General features: G+C 39.6%; 2 protein-coding genes across 3 annotated transcripts; one reads left to right on the top strand and one right to left on the bottom strand.

Annotated features, from left to right (window-relative positions):
- Positions 1-12,873: 12,873 nt before the first annotated feature.
- On the top strand, positions 12,874-14,492 carry LOC121792056 (probable pectinesterase 67). Its single transcript, XM_042189840.1, has 5 exons — positions 12,874-13,140; positions 13,201-13,363; positions 13,593-13,799; positions 13,877-14,127; positions 14,213-14,492. Exons 1-5 carry the CDS (start codon positions 12,893-12,895, stop codon positions 14,364-14,366), a joined length of 1,023 nt encoding a protein of 340 aa, XP_042045774.1. The 5' UTR covers positions 12,874-12,892; the 3' UTR covers positions 14,367-14,492.
- A 41-nt stretch (positions 14,493-14,533) lies between these two features.
- On the bottom strand, positions 14,534-19,968 carry LOC121792055 (serine/threonine-protein kinase ste20-like). Of its 2 annotated transcripts, XM_042189839.1 has the most exons (14): positions 19,846-19,968; positions 19,188-19,613; positions 18,512-18,932; positions 17,778-18,435; positions 17,482-17,522; positions 17,085-17,153; positions 16,642-16,742; positions 16,351-16,429; positions 15,900-15,998; positions 15,751-15,819; positions 15,614-15,663; positions 15,456-15,537; positions 15,290-15,384; positions 14,534-15,091 (listed from the first exon to the last, which is right to left on the bottom strand). In XM_042189839.1, exons 2-14 carry the CDS (start codon positions 19,589-19,591, stop codon positions 14,971-14,973), a joined length of 2,289 nt encoding a protein of 762 aa, XP_042045773.1. In that variant the 5' UTR covers positions 19,592-19,613; positions 19,846-19,968; the 3' UTR covers positions 14,534-14,970. The 2 variants fall into 2 exon arrangements, with proteins under 2 accessions (XP_042045773.1, XP_042045772.1); XM_042189838.1 differs by having other exon boundaries at positions 19,188-19,939.
- Between the last annotated feature and the right edge of the window lie 806 nt (positions 19,969-20,774).

The raw sequence follows: 20,774 nt of genomic DNA, 5'->3' as shown, positions 1-20,774 counted from the left end.
TTTCTAAAAATAACTTCCCAGTACCTTATTAACTTCTCCCCCACAACTTATTTCTCTCACAACACACATATTTAATTTTTGAAAACCCTCATCTCACTATTCCCAATTTTCTTTGTGCTAGTTTCTGGAAAAACCGCCACCGACCACCGCGGAGTTCAGTTCGGACCGTCATGGAAAACCAACCACCCAAACACACTAGCCGGAGGAAGAATCCTCAACCTACCAAGGAAAAGACCGGCGAATCTTTGTCAAAATCCTCGACAAACCCGCCAGAGATAAAGCCACCGATCGTTCCTCAAACGGAAATGGTGGCGACTTCATCGTCTCAAATCGTGACTCCCACCCCGATTATAGTGCGGCCGGAGCCAACGACGGTGGCAACTACAACTTCTGCCATACCGCCGACGATTTCCACCACTCCGCCTGCCGCAACCGCCGTCGCCACCACAAAACCGACCGAGGACCCAGATCCAAAGAAAATTATGGAGGAATTTCTCTCGAAATTTAGTCGTGGAGAGAAAGCGAGTGCATTTTATGCTCGCATGGCGGCGGCATGTCAAGAAGAAGAAGCCACCCTAACCCCACTGGAAATTCCACCCAGACCGTCGACATTCCGAGTAACCCCAACAGCCCAAACCCTAACCTCACACAAAGAAATTCCCCAAAAATTACCCGAAACCCTAACCCCTGTTATAGAACACCCTTCTTCGGCGATCCAAGTTGAGATCCAAACCACGACATCTACCCTTATTCTACCACATGCAAAGGCGGCAGAGTGCCCCCACGCGGAAAAGGTGGAGGACGCAGAAGGGGATGATAAAGAAGTGGAGGATGAGGGAGATCGGGGTACTGAGGGAGGGGAGGACGTTGAGAGAGTATCGGAGGAGGAGGGTAATGAGCGAGTGGAGGGTGATGAGGGGGATGTGGAGGGAGATACTGAAATTGCTAAGGAGGGTAGAGAGAGAGAGAGAAATTAAACGGTGAGGGGAATGTTGCTGGTAATGAAGGAGTTTTTAGTAATGAGGAAGATGACAGAGGGGTTGGACAGGATGATGAGGAGAATGTTGAGGGAGAGATCCCTGTGGATGTTGAGGGAGAAATCCATGAGGATGTTGTTGCTAGAGAGACTGAGGAAGAGATCGTCGATGAGGACAATGGTAAGGATGTTGGGACAGAGGAGTCTGTCGATGAACCCGAAGAGGAAAGGTTGAAAGAAATTGTGGATTTGGATGATGGGTCGGAGGCGGAGGAAATGTCGGTCGACGAAAGGATGACGGGAAGAAACACCCGTTGGAGCAAGCAGATGGATGAATTGGTAGCGGCTAGAAGGGCAACGAAATTACTGTTCGGTACCTCAGAGGGCGAGGAAGAAACAGAAGAGGACACTCCTAAGGCCCAAGAGACTCCAGAGAAGGAAGAGGAGATCTCTATTGAGGCAGTGGAGAAGCGCTTTGCTGCTAAGCGTAAGTGCCAAGGAAAGCTGAGGCCTAGCCCTCGAAGAAGAAGCACAGACAGGCTTCCTCAACTGTGGTGATTAATGAACCCACACCAGAGCCCATCCGAGTACCGTTTGCCAAACCGTTGGGAAAGCCCGAGGAGGGCAGTGAGGAGGAGGAAGAGGCGGAAGCCAACCAACCAGAGGAGCCCATCTTCGAAATGATAGAGGTGTTGGTGACGAAGAAGCTGCTAGAAGTCATGGCCCATTTTGACGACCCTAAGAAGGCTTTAACATGTGAAGAGTGTGGTACAAAAGGGAAACTCGCCATGTCGGGAAAGCGCTTCCACCCCCAGTCGCTCCGGGAAATTGAGTCGGAGGACGAATTCCTCTCTTATATCAGCGCCATCGAATTTAAATGGTTGCTAGGTCATAGCATGACGGAGGTGCCGATTGCTTTGGCCAATGAATTTTTCACTTCGTACAAGTTCAAGTCCACCATTGACCCTGACGCCAACTCAATCAGCTTTCGCCTATTCAACGAGGAGATAACAATGAGTATTAGGGAATGGTCTTTGAGGCTGGGATTGTTCACACCAGAGGAAGATGAGGAAGGAATATGGAACGAAAGGGTGATCGGCCCCCCGAAGAAAACTCCAGGCTTCGACATACAGAAGGCATGGGAGCTCATCACCCACAAGCGTAGTGGTACCTTCAAGACAAGCATCTCAAAGGGAGTCCACATCAGCAACCATATCCTCCGCTTCGCCTAGGTCTTCATCGGGTATAATCTCATGGGTCAGGCAAGCTCCGCCCTCACTACACCCGAGCTCTACTTTACCTGGTGTATGCTAAAGTGTGTGAAGGTCCATCTCGGATTCTGGTTGGCCCAAGCTTGCCACTTAATGACTACCCTTACCTCCCGCCACCTCTACACTTGTCACCTCCTCGGCCCTTACCTTCAACAAAACATGATTATGAAGATAGCGAAATCGGTACCCACTCTTCCAATGTGCGATCCTCCAGAGCAGTTCAACCTAGATTATTTCTTCAACAAGGGCCTTCTGAAGATGGAGGATGGAGAGATAATATTTTATGAGGTGGGGAAAGCCGAGGCGACTGTGAAGGTGGAAGAAGGCGGAGTGTCCAATGCCAAGAGAGAGGGATGGCGTAGGGAGATGGGGGAAGTCAGAAGTGAGATAGGGGAGATCCGGGGTGGGATGAGCACGATAAGCTCAGCTGTCATGGGACTGAGAGGAGCGTTGGAGATGCACACATAGAAGATGACTGAGGCCCTTACCTTGATGATGCGGATGGTGACCTCAGTCGAGCAAAGGATTCCCATGCCCAGCAATTTATTCCTCTCGGGTCCAGTGGAGAGATTAGACCACTACCCCCAGCCCCAGGAGTCGCGCCTGCATTGAAAGCATCCAGTCAATCTACTGGTACCCCAAGTAAGAAGATGAAGGAAGTGTCAACAACAACAACCACAACCACCATGCAAGTGAATAAGAAGAACACCCCCATGCCAGTGAGGAAGCAGACGGATGAGACAGCTTCATCAGCTCCTAAGAAAGTGAAAGCAGACCGCCCAAAACAAGAGCCCCAGAAACCTGGCTCCCAAGGGAACCAGAAGTATAATTGATACCCCCAAGTGACCAAGTAAATTTTACATTCTGTTTTTGTTCTTTTCTTTTGTTAAGTATCTGTGATGCATGTTTTTTTTCTCTGTTTTAAGCATGTTTTGTCGTGTCTGTGTACATGTGTTTTGTGTGCTTTCTCCCACTTAGCCCAATTCTCAGTCTAAGTGTGAGAAGTTATTGATATAGCATGTGTTGTTTTCTGTTGTTTTCTGTGTTTATCTTCTCCCACATAGCCCATTGCTTGGCCTAAGTATGAGAAGATTGTTTTGTATATATGTTCTGTTGGCTTTGTTGTTCTGTATCCTCTCCCACTTAGGATGTATGTGTTAAGTATACACTGGCGAAATAGAAGGCAAGATTCCCTTAGTGAGAGTAATTGAAGAGAGGATGCATGTCAATTTTTTAGACCACTTTCCTTAATAAATCAAAATCAGTTTGAAGGAAGTAAGAACGATAGAAAGGCCTTTATTTGATCTAGTTGTGAAGCCCTTTATATTGTGAGTTAAAAGCCTAGAGTATAACACTTTCTACTAAACGAAAAAAAGAGAGAGGCTGCCACTTAATGCTTTTGGAGAAATGACATAGTGGAGTAAGGACTAAAGGCAATAGCCAGTTGAGCTTAATTCTGTCGAATCTGCTAGACCAGCCACATTGGAAAGGCATCCCCTAGTACACAATTTGAGCATGTACTGAATTGGTCCATCTTTTGAAACTACAAGCTTCCATATCATGTGAACAAGGGGGCAGAGTGGGGGCAACTCACCATTTAGGGTAGTAAATAGGTTTTAGAAAACAAAACGGGCAGGGAAATCTGTAACCTGACCCAAGAAAAAATGGAAAAAGTTAGTTAGAAAATGGGCAGGAAAATTTTGTAACCTAACCCAGAAAAAATAAAAATAAAATAAGAGAAAATGTTAGAAACAAAAAAAAATCAGGGCAGGAAAAAATTATAACCTGACCCAGTAGAAAGGGGGAAAAGGAATAAGGCCAACCTGGCCAGGGAACAGCTCCAAATTTTTGGGAAGTTAGGATGTAAAAAATGAGGTTGATTCCATCTTTTGTCCCTAAGTTCGCATGTCCTTCTTATGTTTTCACTTACAATTCTGGAACTTATGCCCCCTAGGATTCTCACCTACGTACAATACAATCCCCTAGCCTCGTTACAATCGAATGAAAGACCTTAAGGAACTTTTCCTATGTCATTAGAACTCAAGGCATCAGTGGTATGGAAAAATTGAATGAGAGAATGGTCTTAACATTTCTGGTGAGAATTAGTGACCGAGTGAATCCAACAATTAGTGAGCATAGAGGCTATCTTGACGAACTGACAAACTGACCAGATATAAGAAGAAAGGGGGAGGAATCTGAGACTATAGACGATTAGATTGACCTTAAGCTTATGGGGACGGCTGCTAGAACTTGAACTAGTTTATACATTTGTGTTTGTTTTTGTTTCTGTGTTTTGTTTGTTTTCTTAATTATGTGTCTGTGTTCTGTTCTTCGTCTATTTCTTTTTGCGTCTAGGTCTAGGATTTGTGTCTTTTTTCTTTAGAGTCAGTCAAGAGATAACCATGCATTGAAATTTGTCTTATTTCTTTTATCTTTTCTTTCATACTTGAGGACAAGTATGGTTTAAGTGTGAGTAGTTTGATAAGGTTCATTTCATGCATTGGTTATGGGGTTAAATTCTGTGATTTCACCGAACTAATAAATGTTTGTAAGTTCAGGTGCTTGAAAAATCTGCCAGACCTAGGAAATGCATGTAAATCAACCGGGCAGAGAAAAGTGAGGAAAAGTGAAGTGAAAAGGCCAGCAACCTACCTGACCGAGGAAATGACGAAAATGCTGGAAGGAAGCAAAAGTGAAACAAGGAGCAATTCCTAAAGGGTCCTTTTTCGGAGGGAAAATATGACAAATCATGAAGAAGGAGTGCCTTAGGGATCTGAGCCTCAACTATAAAAAGGGACAAATATCTTGAAGAGAGTCATCGTTCGAGATCAGCTTCATCACTCTCCTTAGTTTCACTTAGTTTTAGCTCACTTCACACATATCTCATGCACTTGGCTTCAATGGGGTAAATCTAGGCATATTTGTGGCGGTTTAGCTTAGTCTTTGGTGTAACATCGTCCCTACGGGGGCGAAGATACAATCATTTTTACATTTCTGTTGTTTTGTTTCGCCGTGAACTTCGTCGTTTGAAGATCGGCGACTGATATTTCCGTTTTGAACCTTATTCCAGTGGCTATGGAAGTTTATGTTTTCTGTTTTACCTGGTGTTGATGTTTGCTATTGGTTTTTACTGATTTGGATGCTTTTCGCAATTGGTTATTAAATCGGAGTTGATATCGGTTGAATTGAAGTTGTTTTGTTGTTGAATTGGTTGAATCGGAGTTGATGGATGTGGATCTGGATGTGGTCGAGTTTGGATCGGGTTGATCGGGTGTGGAATTGTGATTTGGAGTTGTGGATCTGATACGTACTGGCTTGGATCTGCATGGTTATGGTTGTTTTACTGTTGCTTTCGATTTGCTCGACCTGGTAGTTTAGATCTGGTAATTTTCAGCTTAATCGTAGTTATTCGAAGTTCGGTCTGAGTTGCTCTGTTCCTTTGTGTTTGATGCTCTGTTTCGTCTGTGTTCATTTCATATTTGCTGAGGAAGATTAAGATCGTTGGTAGTTAGAGTCAGATCTGTAGTTTGTTTTTTTTTTTTTTGCAGCTTTTTCGGTAATAGTAGCTAATTTGGGAAATTATTCCCAATGCTTTTTCTTGCGTACTTGTCTGACTGTTTTGGGAAATATTTTACTTGACCTGGTAGTTTGCTTAATTCGTTCTTAGTTAATTTTACGTCTGATGAGTCATGCATGCGTTCATATGTTTCTTGTTTCCTAGGTCCAGTAGTTAGTCAAGTGTTTTTAATTTCCTCGAGTCCAGTAGTTTAAAGAAATCTTAACCCATGAGTTGCGGGACAGTAGCCGACCTTTCCAAATCGTCCAAATACTTGCTAACACCTTTGTCTCTGTGGGATCGATCCTTACTTCCATATACTACTCAATAGTATGATGGGTTAAGGTTTTGAAGCAGTAAAAAGTGTATCCAACGACCATTTCTCATAGATTCATGATCTCCTAGACCTTGTGATCTAGTGAATCCTCTGGACCTGTTGGATTGAGAAACACCTAGTGCACACACTTTTCCTAGCCACTTCATATACCGTACCATACTTTGGTAGTTTAAAAAAGTGTTGTATACCGCAATAACGGTAAGGTAACAATATCAAATATTAACTATACCGAATTTTCGGTATTACCACAATTTAGTATGGTATCAGTATAATATTTTCTCATACCGTAGTTTTCAATAAGGTATGTGGAATGGCATTCTATACCGTCCTACCCAGCCCTAACAACGATGATTGCTTCAATCCATATGGAGAGCTTACCAGTTTGCATACTTTCCTCTCTTGGTCATGTACCACAAACTTTTCAGGTTGCTCCATATATATTTCTTCTTCAAATTCACTATTAAAAAATGCAGTTGTCACATCCATTTCGTGAATTGTAAGATTGTGCAAAACAACAATCGCAAGAAGCTCACAAATAGAAGTGAATCTCGTAACAGTAGAATATGTGTTGAAAAAGTCATATCCTTCTTTTTTCTTAAAGTCTTTGAAACTAGGCGAGCTTTATAGTTATCAATAGTACCATCAGCTTTATATTTCCTTCTCTAGATCCATTTGCATCAGTCTTCTGGCAAGTATACAAACAATCATATGTTATTTCTTATATGTTATTTCTTATATGTAATTTCTTATAGCCAGAAGGGTGCGTCTGGCCTAGACTGAGCTTTTGCATTGACTTTGGTTGTCATCCAACGTAAAAGTTATAAAGTCGGGATCAAATGTCTTCGCTACTCTAATTTTTTTTATCATGTCTTGTTTCTACATCCTCAGTTCTTGACCTCCTCATTTTTTAGCACTAGAACTAGTGGCTTCATCCATTATTCCTTCACTAGAATGATCATTTTACCTCTTGGAAGTGTTAACATTCTAAAAATACATTCTTTTACTCAGTTGGTGTTCCTCTCCCCAAATACAACAAGAAGCTCAGAAATGGAAGTGAATCTCGTAACAATAGAATATGTGTTGAAAAAGTCTAATCCTTCATTCCACAAGTCTTTCAATCTAGGCGAGCTTTGTACTTATCAATAGTACCATCAGTTTTATATTTTATTTTCAAGAAGATCCACTTGCACCTAAAGCTTTACAGCCTTTTGGCAAGTATACAAACAATCATATGTTATTTTTCATATGTGATTGCTTCTAGCCAGAAGAGCGTGTCTGGCCTAGACTGAGATTTTGCAGTAACTTTAGTCATCGTCCAAAGTCAGGACCAAATGTCTTAGCTACTTTAACCCTTTTATCACATCTTATTACTGCATCCTTAGTACTTTACCTCCTCATTTTTTTAGCACTAAAACTAGTGGCTTTATCCATCATTCATTCACTAGAATGATCATTTTACCTCTTAATAGTGTAAATATTCTATAAAAATATACATTTCTCTGACTCGGTTGGTGTTCTTTCAACCTCGCCAGGTACAACAAACCTACAGACTAGGAAATCAATGACACTATTTTTTAACGTATATCCATTAAAGATACAATCGATAATTTTATTACCGATAGCAATCGATAGACTAGGAGAGACTTCCACTTTTGCTAAACATTCTTGCATTTTGAGGTATAAAATGAAATTTTCTTATTTTTCACCAGCTCTTAAGGAGACACATTCTTATTTTTAAGTGGAATCTTATTTAGAATATAATTCATCATTAACAATACGTCCTTTACTTATTTTTGGTAGTCCTGAATTAATCAACAGATCATTCATCATCTCTGGAGAGTTCGATTTTTCCATTCACCAATGATATTTAACTGGGGAGAATATGAAGTTGTGGTTTGGTGAATTATACCACTTGCATGGCATAATTATGCAAATGGGCTACATACTCACCATCTATATCACTTCGAACTCATGTAATTCGACAACTAAGTTGATTTTCAACTTTACTTTTAAAGTTTTTAAACGTGTCAATAGCGTCATCTTTACCTCTTAATTGTTAAAAGTAACAATTCATTGTGCAATCGTTTGTAAACATGATGAAGTAATTTTTACCTTCTTTAGATTGCACAAACTTCAATAACATACGTATGTATGGCTCAACTAGAGATTTTGTGTTACACTCTACCGAGTGATAAGGCAGCTTAGCCATGTTGGCTACAACCCACACTTCACATCTTTCGTGTGAGTAAATTTAGGTTTACTAATATTTTTATATCATCTAAATGTACATGCTTCAGTCCACTGCACCATAAATCAAAGCACTCTAGCATATAAGAGGATGAACCATCTCCCTTATTGCTTACTCCCTCTATTACACTCTAAGTGACACATTTTCTTTTTTGGGTGTCTCACTCTAAATGAAATATTTCATAAAATAGAAAAATCACTCTTTCTTACTCCATCCGTCTCACTCAAGATGTCCATGTTTCCTTTTTAGTTTTCCCACTTAAGATGTCTACTTTCTATTTTTGGAAATAAATCTCTCTCTCATTTTTCTCATTAAAATATTCAACTACATTTTTCCTCTATTTATTTTACCTAACAACCCCTCCTAAAATCTTGAGCCGCTCAAGAATTTGGACATATTGAGTGGAACAAGGGAGTACTTAGCTGAAAAAAATACTTCATAAAATCCGGTGCCGAATAAGAAATCTTCCATTTAGAGTGGGACAGATGTTGTATTTCTTTTCAATGTACATGGCCGCTACATTCAGCTTAAAAATCCATTCACTAGGCTTTTCATTGGTCAAATTAACGTTTCAACACTCAAATTCTAGTGAAAATTCATTGTTTGCAAGAAGTGAGTCTGATACTAAGTTATTTAGGATGTCTGGGACATGCAGCACACCCTTAAGGGAAGTATCTTAATTTCAGGAGCAAATTATCCACACCAACCACCTCATAAGAGACTTAGTTTCGTATACATATTTTTTACCTCTAAAAGATTTATGAAAAAATGCTTAGATTGTACTCGTGGTTCCCATCGGATTCCACTACTATCACCTTGTAGCCCTCGATGTCTTCGACAACACATTCAAATAATTTGCACATTATTGCCTTCAACAATATGTACGCATATATTGAATCCTATGTTAATTGCTACATTTAACAACATATGCATCTCAATTACTACTATCATGTCTAGGGATGTCAATCGGGCCGCCCGTCGGGTTTCGGGCCAACCCTACTCGGGTTGCGGGTCAATCGGGTGCGGGCTAATCGGGTTGTGATTTCTTTCGGGTTATAAAAGCTCAGCCCTAACCCTAAAAGCTCGGGTTTCGGGCTAGCCCAGCGGGTTAATCGGGTTGCTACCGATAATATTAACATGCGATCAATCCAATAAATAATGATTAAAATTACTAATATTCATACAATGTAAAACATTTAATTATGATATATTTGAGATATATGCTTAAACTCAATCATAAACATGATCAAATACTAATATTTGAGATATTTCGTAGAATTTTAATGCGTGTTTTAGAAATTTAAATATTTTTTTGTGAATTTGAAGTTTTTAATTTATTTATCAATTATTATATTAATAAAAATTCAATATATAATTTGTATATTTAATATAAAATTGAAAGTTATTTTTTTAGTTAAAATTAATCAATGAAATGTCGAATTAGGAGTAAAAAAATAGAATAATAGAAATTTTATCGGGTTTTCGGGCCAGCCCGTCGGGTTTTTGGGTCTGGCCCTATTGGGTTGCGGGTTAATCTGGTGCGGGCTAATCGGGTTTTGATTTTATCGGGTTAGAAATTTTCAACCCTAACCCTATAAATTTGGCGGGCTATTCGGGCTAGCCCACGGGTTACGGGTTACATTGACATCCCTAATCATGTCTAACTTGGTGTTGCCAGTCAAATGACAAATGAAAAACATAACTCTTAAAAGAATAAATCTCAAATATTTAACCATTTCTGAATCGAACAAAAAACTTGCAACTACTCGTTGCTTCATTCCAGCTTCAAAGTTCATGTTTTCTCCAACTTCAATTGACATAAACCTGTCTTTAGAAGCGCACAATAATTTATTTTACGGTTGTTAGAAATCTTATGATAAGATTTTCGAGCCATGTACGTATGTTACTCTAACTATAAACAAAAGGAATGGAAAAAACAAAAAAATTATAAAATAAACCAATTGTAAGCAAAGTAGAGGAAAGATCTTTTTCTCCAAGACAAATTACACAGGACTAGTGCTCTCAGATTGTCGTATTTTCCCCAAAGATAAATTACCTTTCTAATAGCGTATAAAAACACCTCAACCCGCTAGGCACCAATGAACTTGACAAAATTCTAAGAACTGAATAATATAAGCTTATATATACATTGATGTGAATCAAATTGAGCTAACATCGATTACTATAGGTTCAAGGCTCTCGGATAAGGAAGTGGCTAGAGGAAAAGGGAGAAAAAAGAGCTCACCGGGCATGATCAAAGGAGGATAGAAAATTTCCAGTGAGTCGCCAGCTCGCACATGACGAACCTGGCGGCCCGCCAGGCAACTACGACAATCCAGAACAGAACTGGCGACTCGCCAACTTCTTGCCTCGATGAAGCTAGCGACCAACCAGGCAGCTACGGCAAAATCAAGCACAAAACTGACGAGTCACCAAGTTCGTGCTTTGACAAACCTGGCGACCCGCCGACGGTGCTAGGGTTTCATCCCGATCAGGCGACTCGCCAGGTTCGTGTATTGACGAACCTGGCGATCCACTAGCGACGTGCTGAAGCTTATTTTTTATTTCCGGGTTGGCCCAAAGGTATAAAATACCTAGGGAAGCATGTCCTAGATGGGGGAGACATTTTTTGACAAAATTTAAAGGAACATTAAAGCTTGGGATCCATTTTAGGAAGGAAATAGAAGATCAAGCCCCCTTCCGTCTAAAATCAAGTCTCATATGGTAGCATTTACTCCTTATCTTGTATTGTTTCCCATTATGAGTCGCTAAATTTTAGGTATTACTTCTAGTTTGTTAGGGGAGCTTGTAAATATGAATCCATGACTATGTTTTGATAGATTTTCATGTTTTGGTTCGTATCTATGTCTTTAATTCTATCCTTGTTGGGTTTTGCTAGCAAACTTAATCCGATAAAGGTCTTAACTTCAATGTCTCTTTACCTTAGAGCATGGAGATAACATAGATAAAGAACCCTAGGCTAAAACTAATCAAGGGATAGCCTGGGGTGGATCTTGTGTGTTGAATGTTTTTAGAAGCCGAACCCGAGCTTACTATGCGACTGTAGGAGTGAGGGGTTGGTGAGTAGAGCCTGGGAGACGTGATCAGCTTATCCTAGGTGTAAATTTCCACGATTAGTGATCGGCTGTGTGAAAGCGTAAAATCATCACGATCCCGATAAATAATGGAAAGTAATTAGACTTTAGGATTCATGTGAACAAGTGACTCTAAAGAAGCTAGGAGTAGTCTTTCCTCTCTATTGTGTTTCGCTTGCATTTAGCTTTCTCGTTTAGTATTTCACTCTCTGGCTATTCTAAAACCTAAAATCAAACAAATTTATTGCTTTTTAATTAGGTTTACTAGTTTTAGCAATTAATCACCTCCCTGTGGGTTCGAAACTTTTATACTACATTAGACGACTGTATACTTATAGAAGTAGTATTTTTAGGGAATTATAACTTGTTTTGTGTACTTAATTTGCACCCTAGAAATTACAACATGCAAGTGCTATATGAACTATGACAAGCGAGAACTAGAAACAAGAAAGCTTTATAGATATGTGATTTTCCATCTACACAACTATTCCTTTTGTAGATACGAAGGGAGTACATAAAGTAGCAAAGAACTAAATCATCATTAAGCAACTGCTAAACAACTATGCCTTTTGTAGATTTGAAGTACATAAAGTATCAAAGAACTAAATCATCACTAAGCCACTACTAAACTAATAGTGATTACATCAAGATGGAAAGACAAAAGGTCCCCATGATCTAACATTTCATCCCCAATCATATACTCCCTCCGTATTTTAAAAATAGCAACTCTTTCCATTTTAGTCCGTTCCTTAAAAATAGCAACTTTCAAACTTTTATTCTAGGAAATCTTTACACCCTTATATATCAATATATTTACCACTTATATCACTAATAAAGTTGATCTCATAATCCACTAACATTAATTTTTCTTTTCCACTCTCTTACTTTACCAAAAAAAAATCTCTCTCTCTTACTTTACCAATTTTTCTCTCATTCTCTCTTACTTTACCAAATTGTGCATTAAAACTCGTGCCGTTTCAAATGTTTCTATTTTTAAAAAACGGAGGGAGTAGTTCCAACAAATTTTTAGAGTGACTAGTTTATAGACTAATTATGTAGTTCTAACTCTTAAAATTACTTTCATTAACGAAAAATATTCCTAATATGTGTATATTTAAAGTTAAAATGTTTCTACATAAAATATTAACCAAAAAGATAGGGCCATCCATAAATCAAGGATTGTACAACCAATCAAAACAACAATCTTATTTTTTTTTCCTTGGTGTATATTGTAAAAGACTTTATGTCAACACATGGTATAATAAAAGCTGGACGACAGAAACTCAGAAATTGATGGATAACCTCCAACTTTCTTGATGATTTCCCCCATATAATAGTTGTTGATGAAATTTGATAGTCATTTTAGAGTTGTTTAGAGAGATGTGAAAAGGAAATAAAAGAAAAACACAATGCATTTACCTCGGCTCTCTCTATGTGTTATTGTCGCATTATTCATATTGTTGGATTTTGTTCATGGCTTCTCCAACAACAAAGTAATTGATTCACAAACCTTGGCAAACGACATTCGATCCGATCGAACGATAACCGTTGATGCAGACGGAAATGGGGACTTCAAATCTGTGCAGGCTGCCATTGATCATATCCCAAACAGGAATTCTAAATGGATTATGATTCATGTTGCCAAGGGAGTCTATAGGTAATTTGATTGAAGAATATATATATGTAATGTTAAATTGAGGAGTGTTTTCTTGTTTAGGGAAAAAGTTAAAATACCTCGTAGCAAGCCTTATATATTCATGAGAGGTGAAGGAAGCGGGAAGACGTCAATCGTGTGGTCCCGAAGCTCAGCTGACGACTACGATTCAGCCACGTTCAAAGTCGAAGCCAAATATTTCATCGCATACGGTATCACCTTCAAGGTACGTATCATCTATAGGGTCATGATCGAAGGTCATTTTCAGATAACAATTAGGTCGTTTTCAGATTAGTACTGTTCATAACGTGAAGGTCATTTTGAGATCGTTTTAGTTCATACGAGGTCATGCCCCTCGTATAAACTAGTAAAATTTCATCCTTCAATTTTTGATCTGATGGTTAAATTTGGTCTCTAGTTATGAAAAATTCTAACAATCCTCTTCCAATAATCAGAACGCAGCTCCAACTGGCATTGATCGTACCAAACAGAACAAAGCAGTGGCAGTCGTGGTGGGGGCAGACAAGGCTGCATTCTACCATTGTTCATTCATCAGCAACCACAACACCCTCTTCGACGCGAGGGGCCGCCACTACTACGGCGCTTGCTACGTCCAGGGCTCCGTCGATGTCATCTTCGGACACGGCCAGTCCATGTTCCACGTAAGCATTGCTTTTTCATCTCATTTCACATAAGAACCACCCCTGCCCTAAAACAGGGGATTTTTTTTATGTCGCAGGAATGCGAGGTTTTCGTGGTCCCGAACATGAGATCGGAGATTAGGGGTTCCATCACCGCTAGCCACAAGCAGAGAGGGAACGCAACCGGCGGATTCGCGTTGGTGAAGAGCAAAGTTTATGGTGTTGATAACAATGTGCATTTAGGAAGGGCTAAAGGGACACATTCCACTGTAGTTTATGCTGACACATATTTGTCAGACAGTGTTGTCTCTCATGGATGGACTGATTGGAGCTATCCACACAGTAAAGAGTAAGAAAGGCTTCTCTCTAATCTCAGATATGTGTCTGTGTGTGTGTGTGTTTGATGAAATTCACATTGCTGGATTTTAAAACAGAAACCTGCACCTTGCGGAGTATAACAGTCACGGACCGGGCGCTGCTACCCACAAACGGACCGATTGGTCGAAGCAGCTGAGCTATGAAGACGCTTTGCGCTTCATGACCGTCGATTTCATCAACGGGAAGGATTGGCTTCCTGCGTGGCTGTGAAACCGACCAAACGAAACGTTGTCAGATCGAGTAACGAAAACACAATCACCATCCGTTAGTGAATACAAGGATATGGCGCTGCTCTAATTAGCTAAGCAGTTAATATTATACATTACTATGTTTAGATTGTTTCCTTATTAGTAGTATATATGTATGTATATAGTATATTACCATAGGCATAATTTCATATATTAATATTAATATATTTCCATTCCATACATCCAAAATCCCACTATGCAAACTCACAGATTCATTTTTTTTGCTGATAGAAGATGAACAAAAAAGAAACTCAGCTAATTTCACTATTTTACACTTCACTCTTGACCACAATTTCAATATTTCCAACCTTGAATGAGATTCGTGCCCTCAGATTGCAGCCTGTTTCGGATAAAAAGGCGAACATGAATTCATGTAACATACAAAATCATCACCAATATATCTCAGTCGAGACAGACCGCCAAATAAAGGACAGAGAGACAGCGAGGAGAGGGTAGGTAGCTGCCTTGGATATGATGTAATCCGACACCACAAGCAAATGCAGCGCGGCCACTGGCTTGGTATCATCGTCTGCTTGGGATCGTACAAGCAAAAGTTAGGTGTAGAATTATTTCTGGGCGGCATCTCTGGCACTAGCGCATTTGGCTTGATGTTGGATTGCACATCGTCTCTGCATCTCTTTTAGCTTGTCGACTAGTTCTTGGAATGAAGGGCGCGAATGTGGTTCACTGTAAATTAGAATACATCGAAATCTCAATTTAATTTCTGGAGTAGATCTTCTCCAGTTATTGCATCATCAATACTAACATAATACCAACATTTCTTCTTCAGTTTCAAACTCATTGTATTAGACAAATAGTTCAATAGTAACCAAAACCAGATATTCGGAGGAAACCATATGCATTTAGAGTTGAACGAAGCCACACCTGTCCCAGCAGCTCTGTATAATAGAAGCCCATTCTCCATCGACGTTGTCTGGTATATCCAAGCGTTGGTTCATGAAGCCCACAGCTCCAATAACCTGTATTTTCATGCCTAATGCTTTAACAGAAAAATATCTAATACAAGAATTGTAGTATTTCTTAAGAATACCTGCATCGAATTAAGGTTCTCCCATGGAATCTTTTGGGTTATGAGTTCCCAGAGTATCACACCGAAGCTATATATGTCGGACCTGACATCTCAAATAGAAGTAGAATACGTTAGGGTCTATTTTATAACATATATAAACTGCATTGACTCAGCCATACTTCTCGTCTGCAGGTTCGTTACAAAGAACTTCAGGAGCCATCCATTGAGGCTGCATTATGAAAGCAGTGTGAAAATTGAAGACTGAAGAGAAAGGTTTGATAACGGGGACAAAATATTTTGTGTGTTAGTAACATACTGTTCCTTTTCCTGTCTTTGTCAACAAGTAGGTCTCGTTTTTTAGACGTGAGAGACCAAAGTCACCGACCTGTCATATTCGGTTGGAGTCATTTTAATTACTACAAACACGGTAAGTGGAATCCACACATATATTAGCTAAAATCAGACCTTAACAGTCCAGTTCCTATCCACAAGAAGATTTGAAGATTTCAAATCACGGTGGACGATAGGAGGATTGTGGTGATGAAGATAATTCATACCTCGTGCCTGTAAAACACAAACACAATTTTCTAAAAATAGCAGAAATGATTGTGTTGAAGTTGTCCATCAGAATTTAAATGACACTCCCTACATCACAAGTTACTTGAGTCTATTCTATTTTCAGTTATCCCAAGTTATTTGAGTCCTTTCTCTTTGACAAAAAACACACAAAAAACACACAACTTTACTCTAAGCTCACTTACTTTACTCTCTCTCCCACTTTACTCTCTCTTCTCCCTCCTACTTAATTTTCTATCCTATTATATTTTATCTCAATTTACCCCACTAACCAAAACTTTCTTAGTTCCCACGCCAAAAAGAATCGCCTAAAGTAACATGGGCCGGAGGAAGTACTTACTATATCCAAAGCCATGTGAATGCGCCTTTTCCATTCTAATTTTGCTGCACTCTTCTGCAAGAGCCGGAACAGACTGCCACTGCACAAAATGAAGAAAAGGAATTAGCACACATGTCGCCTTTCTGAATAGCAAATGGGATAACACAAGGTAAAGACGCCGGGGGCAATACGATTATATGTTTGGAAAGAGGGTGCCGTAATAAGCTCATATCAGATTGCATTTAGTAACTACCGACTAAAATACAAATTTAGAATGAAAATTAGGTAAAGCACAGCACAAAAAGAATATACCGTGGAAGATACTCTGTTACAATTCCAAGGCGTTCTGGAGACATAACTGCACCCATGAATAGGAGGATATTTGGATGCCGAAGTCTTTTCATAAGTGAGACCTTCAAAACCATAGAGACGGTATTACAAACATGTTTGACAGATAAAAACATGCTCGTGTCTCTTTTTGTCTTTAGTGGTTCTTTTGCTCAGGTTTCTACGGGAACAAGAAATCAAATGGATCTTCAACATCTCTAGTACAGAGAGTCGAAAATTCAAAATAAGTTTCTAGTGGATTGGCAACTTACATCTAAACAGTTGTATTATCAATCACACTGTCCATACAAAAAAGAACAAGAACAATATCGTTTTTTTAATGCTAAACAAGTATATAACCGAAATCCTAGCATTTATTTATTTTTTGCAACAAGAATAGTAAATTTTTAAAATATGTAGACACAGACCTCCTGTCTGAAGGATGATATCGTGTCATCAGAATATTCGTGCCTGGAGAACACCTTGACAGCAACATCCTGAGAACATAAAGATCATGCCATTACTTCAAGAGATCAAGAAGAAGATTTTGAAGGAAAATCCAGAAGAAATTTTGGGAAGTGTGTGTTAGATTATGTGTTCACAGCTAAATCTTTATCCATGACTTGTTATTTTGTGGTCGAGATTGAGTAAAAGTAACAGGTACCACCACGAATCATAATTATGCAGAATTAATTATTATTTGATTTTCATCTACTCATAACACCTATTTGTATATTCTCAATCTTTCTCTCTTTCTCTCTCTGGAGGAGTTGGGGAAAAAAGGGATTGATAGTATATTTCTACAAGAAGAGCAAAAGAACATACTGATCCATACCACAGAGCATGGTAAACAGTTCCGCAAGAACCTGCATTCAGTTTAATTAAAAAATGATAGTGAGATGAAGGAATGAAGAAGGATAACAAATTAGCAAACATAAACATGGAGTATTAAATTATATCTTGTTCAGTAAGAAAACTAAGAATCGTAAAAGCATCAGAATTGGCCACGAAGGAAGCCGGTCTGATGTGAAGTTTATGTTATCTCTTTATATAAATGCAGATTATGATCATCAACGCATATCACGTTCCAGAGTCGATATCCCATATTTAAGATAACTAACCTTGTCCAACTTGTTCTCCTATAGTCAAGTCCTCCCACAATATTTCATAATCCAAAGAATCGGTATCCACATCATGTTTATTAACAGTACTGCTGCTTGTGCTACCACCACTACTACCGCTGCTTGAGCTGTTAGCATTAACTAAAGAGCACCAGGAAGCTGTTGCCTCGTTATTAGTCGTTCGATTGGTTTCAATACATGGACTTTCTTGCTTGAATGTGGACGATGCACATTTTTGCTGTTCCCTTCCATTCTGCTGGTCATCCTGTCCCCATGGCCAAACAAAACGGGAAACCTTCGGATTCAGATCTGTGCCCTCGCGTTCTTTTTCTTTCCATGGCAATGCCAAACCCTTCTTTTCCATCCACGCCTCCGCTTTTGAGGAAAGGGTCTTAGAAATTGAAGGCTTTCTCTCATTCTCATCACCATAATCTCTCGATTGTATACTAGGAGAGTCTTCCGAGCGAGAGAAAACTCCGAGTGGTTCTCCTCTTGGAGTACTAGCACCACTAGAAGCTCCATCGTCCCGATGGTCAAACATAGCTGCATCCGAGAAGCCATGATCAGGATGATTACCTTCCCAGATGCCCGCATTGTAATCTGAGTAGCTCTCTGCAGGCCTCATTTTTGACTTAACCTTGTTGCTCACCTTAGTAGCCTATTAGATATATCAAAGGAGTTAACACACGCAATGAAAATAACATTCGCACAGAGCACAAAAGTGCAATACGAACCAAATTCGAAATCTTGGAGGCAATTGCTACTTGTAGAGGCTGCTGAGGATCAAGACCGAATTTCCCAGAAGTGATGCCTCTCGGCCTGCTAAAATTCGAAGGATTGTCCCAGCAGCCCCTTTGAGAAGCCAATATCACAGCCTTTGCTTCTTCATATGGTCTAGTTTCATTCGAGACACATATAACTCCAACAAAGAGACCGGTATCATCATATAAAGGGGTATTAGTTGCAATTATCGAAAACCTTATTCCTGACTTGATCTTAACCGGAAACAGCCCGGTCCAGTTCTCACCCATCGCCACACGACGCAAAATCTCATTAGCCGCCCCATGGTCTTGAGGATCTGTTAATATCTCGAGAGCATCACTCCCAATAGCTTCCTCGCTAGAATATCCATAAAGCTCTTCAGCCCTTTTATTCCTGCTCCAAATCAAAGACATTTGAGTATGCATCAAAATCAACACAACTTCCTTCAACTTTCGCAAACGAATTCCATCTACATGTACACTCAAGTCTGAACTTTCTCGAATTATGAAATTCTACTGCAACGACTTTTTATAATCGAAATTCAAACACAAGCACAGGCCAATCATTTGTAAATTTTTCACATTTCTCAATTCATCAAAATACTTATCTATACATGACAATTTTAGCAGGATTCCAACATAAACTAACCAGTAAATAAGAAGATTATTTGGATCTATTATATGGATAGCCTGCCCCATTGACTGCAATATGCTCAAATACTGCTTATCCGTAAAATTAACAGCCGAAGGGGGCGGCAGCCTCCAGTGACGGCTCTCTCTACGCAGTGGAGATAAATGCTGAAACGACGCCCTGGCCACTACTCCATCCTCGACTCTCGGCTGTGGCACTCTCTGTGGCGAAATCGAGTGCGGCCTCTGCCTCTGGCGGTGATCAGAGGCCACAATCTGAGCCGCCGCCGCCGGTGAAGTCATGAGCTGCGATATCTCCTGCTGCAAGCGCACCTGTCCCACTTCCAATTCCTTAATCTTCTTCAGCAGCTCCTCCGTCGCCGCCGCGGAAGCTGCTGATTCGGCTGCGTTGCTTCTCTTCATAGCAGCAAATTCTCAGAAAAACCTAATTTCAAAACCTCCACAAAACCTTAGCAAAGCGGAATTCAACGGCAGCGGCGAAAATCGCTCAAAACTATTCGCAATTAGCTTCAATAATGGATCCATTACTGAAATCAATGCTAATTTTATTGCTCTTAAAGCGATTTATCCCCTTTTAAATGTACAAACTGCGTGCCCATGCGAATTAACATCAATTTAACGCAATGCGCAATAATTAAGCAGAGATGAATTGTAACCTTGAAGGATTAAAGCATCAATCTGTTCGCCTTTTCGCTTGATTATTGCTAGCGTGGCTTAGCTCTCTCTCTCAAGCTGAATTAGCTGAATTGCTTTGAGCTCGAAGTTGTAATCGGTTCTCGAGTTAGTTGTCGTAATGTGAAGAATCGACCGCCAAAGAGAAGGCCCACTCTCTTATCAGCAGCGTGTAAACACGGCACGTAACCGCCATTATTATCTTCTGTTATTCAACCTAGGTGTATTCGCGTGAGAGACACGATGGGTGTTGGCGAGTGGGGGTGATTTGTTTTGCCTCCATTTTCTTTTCGAAATGTTTAAATTAAACAGATGCTTAATTGCCTTAAATATTATTAAAAAATTTGTACTCCCTCATAGTAACACTTTTCCATTTAGTTTATTTCACAAAAATATCACATTTCATTTTTCATTATTGGAAAAAGATCTCTCTCACATTAATATAAATATATCATTTTCCTTGTTCACCTAACACACAAAATAACATCGGCTAAAATCTTGTGTCATTTTTCAAGTACTCCATCCACCCCTTCCTTGGACGGCACGAGATTTTATGCACCTTTATTTTGTGTGTTAAGTGGAGAGAGTAAAGTAAGAGATAATGAATAAAGTAGGGATAAAAGGTGTTTCCATTTTTATAATGGGTCATCTTAGTTGGGACAAACCAAAAAAGAAAGTGAGCCATCTTTAGTGGGACGAAGGGAGTATGTCATCTATTATAAAATGAAGGAAGTATGATTCACACTTTTTAAGAATTTAAATATATTAATGGTCTTATTTAGTGCAAGTTTGGGTCAAATTAAAATTGATTTGGTGAAACAAAAAATTACTAACATTAACTAAATACTTCCTAATACTTCCTTCCTCTGTCACATAAAATATACTCTCTCCGTCCCATTACAAGTGATGGATT

This window comes from Salvia splendens, chromosome 2, assembly GCF_004379255.2.
Source record: "Salvia splendens isolate huo1 chromosome 2, SspV2, whole genome shotgun sequence".
Taxonomy (NCBI): Eukaryota; Viridiplantae; Streptophyta; class Magnoliopsida; order Lamiales; family Lamiaceae; genus Salvia; species Salvia splendens.
This window is presented reverse-complemented; position numbering and strand designations above follow the sequence as displayed.

Coding starts and splice junctions, on each gene's coding strand:
- LOC121792056 (XM_042189840.1), top strand. CDS start 12,893: ATGCATTTACCTCGGCTCTCTCTATGTGTTATTGTCGCATTATTCATA. Junction 13,141..13,200: donor GTTGCCAAGGGAGTCTATAG/GTAATTTGATTG, acceptor TTTCTTGTTTAG/GGAAAAAGTTAAAATACCTC. Junction 13,364..13,592: donor CATACGGTATCACCTTCAAG/GTACGTATCATC, acceptor TCCAATAATCAG/AACGCAGCTCCAACTGGCAT.
- LOC121792055 (XM_042189839.1), bottom strand. CDS start 19,591: ATGAAGAGAAGCAACGCAGCCGAATCAGCAGCTTCCGCGGCGGCGACG. Junction 17,154..17,481: donor ATGCTCTGTGGTATGGATCA/GTATGTTCTTTT, acceptor TTATGTTCTCAG/GATGTTGCTGTCAAGGTGTT. Junction 15,538..15,613: donor AACGAACCTGCAGACGAGAA/GTATGGCTGAGT, acceptor TTGAGATGTCAG/GTCCGACATATATAGCTTCG.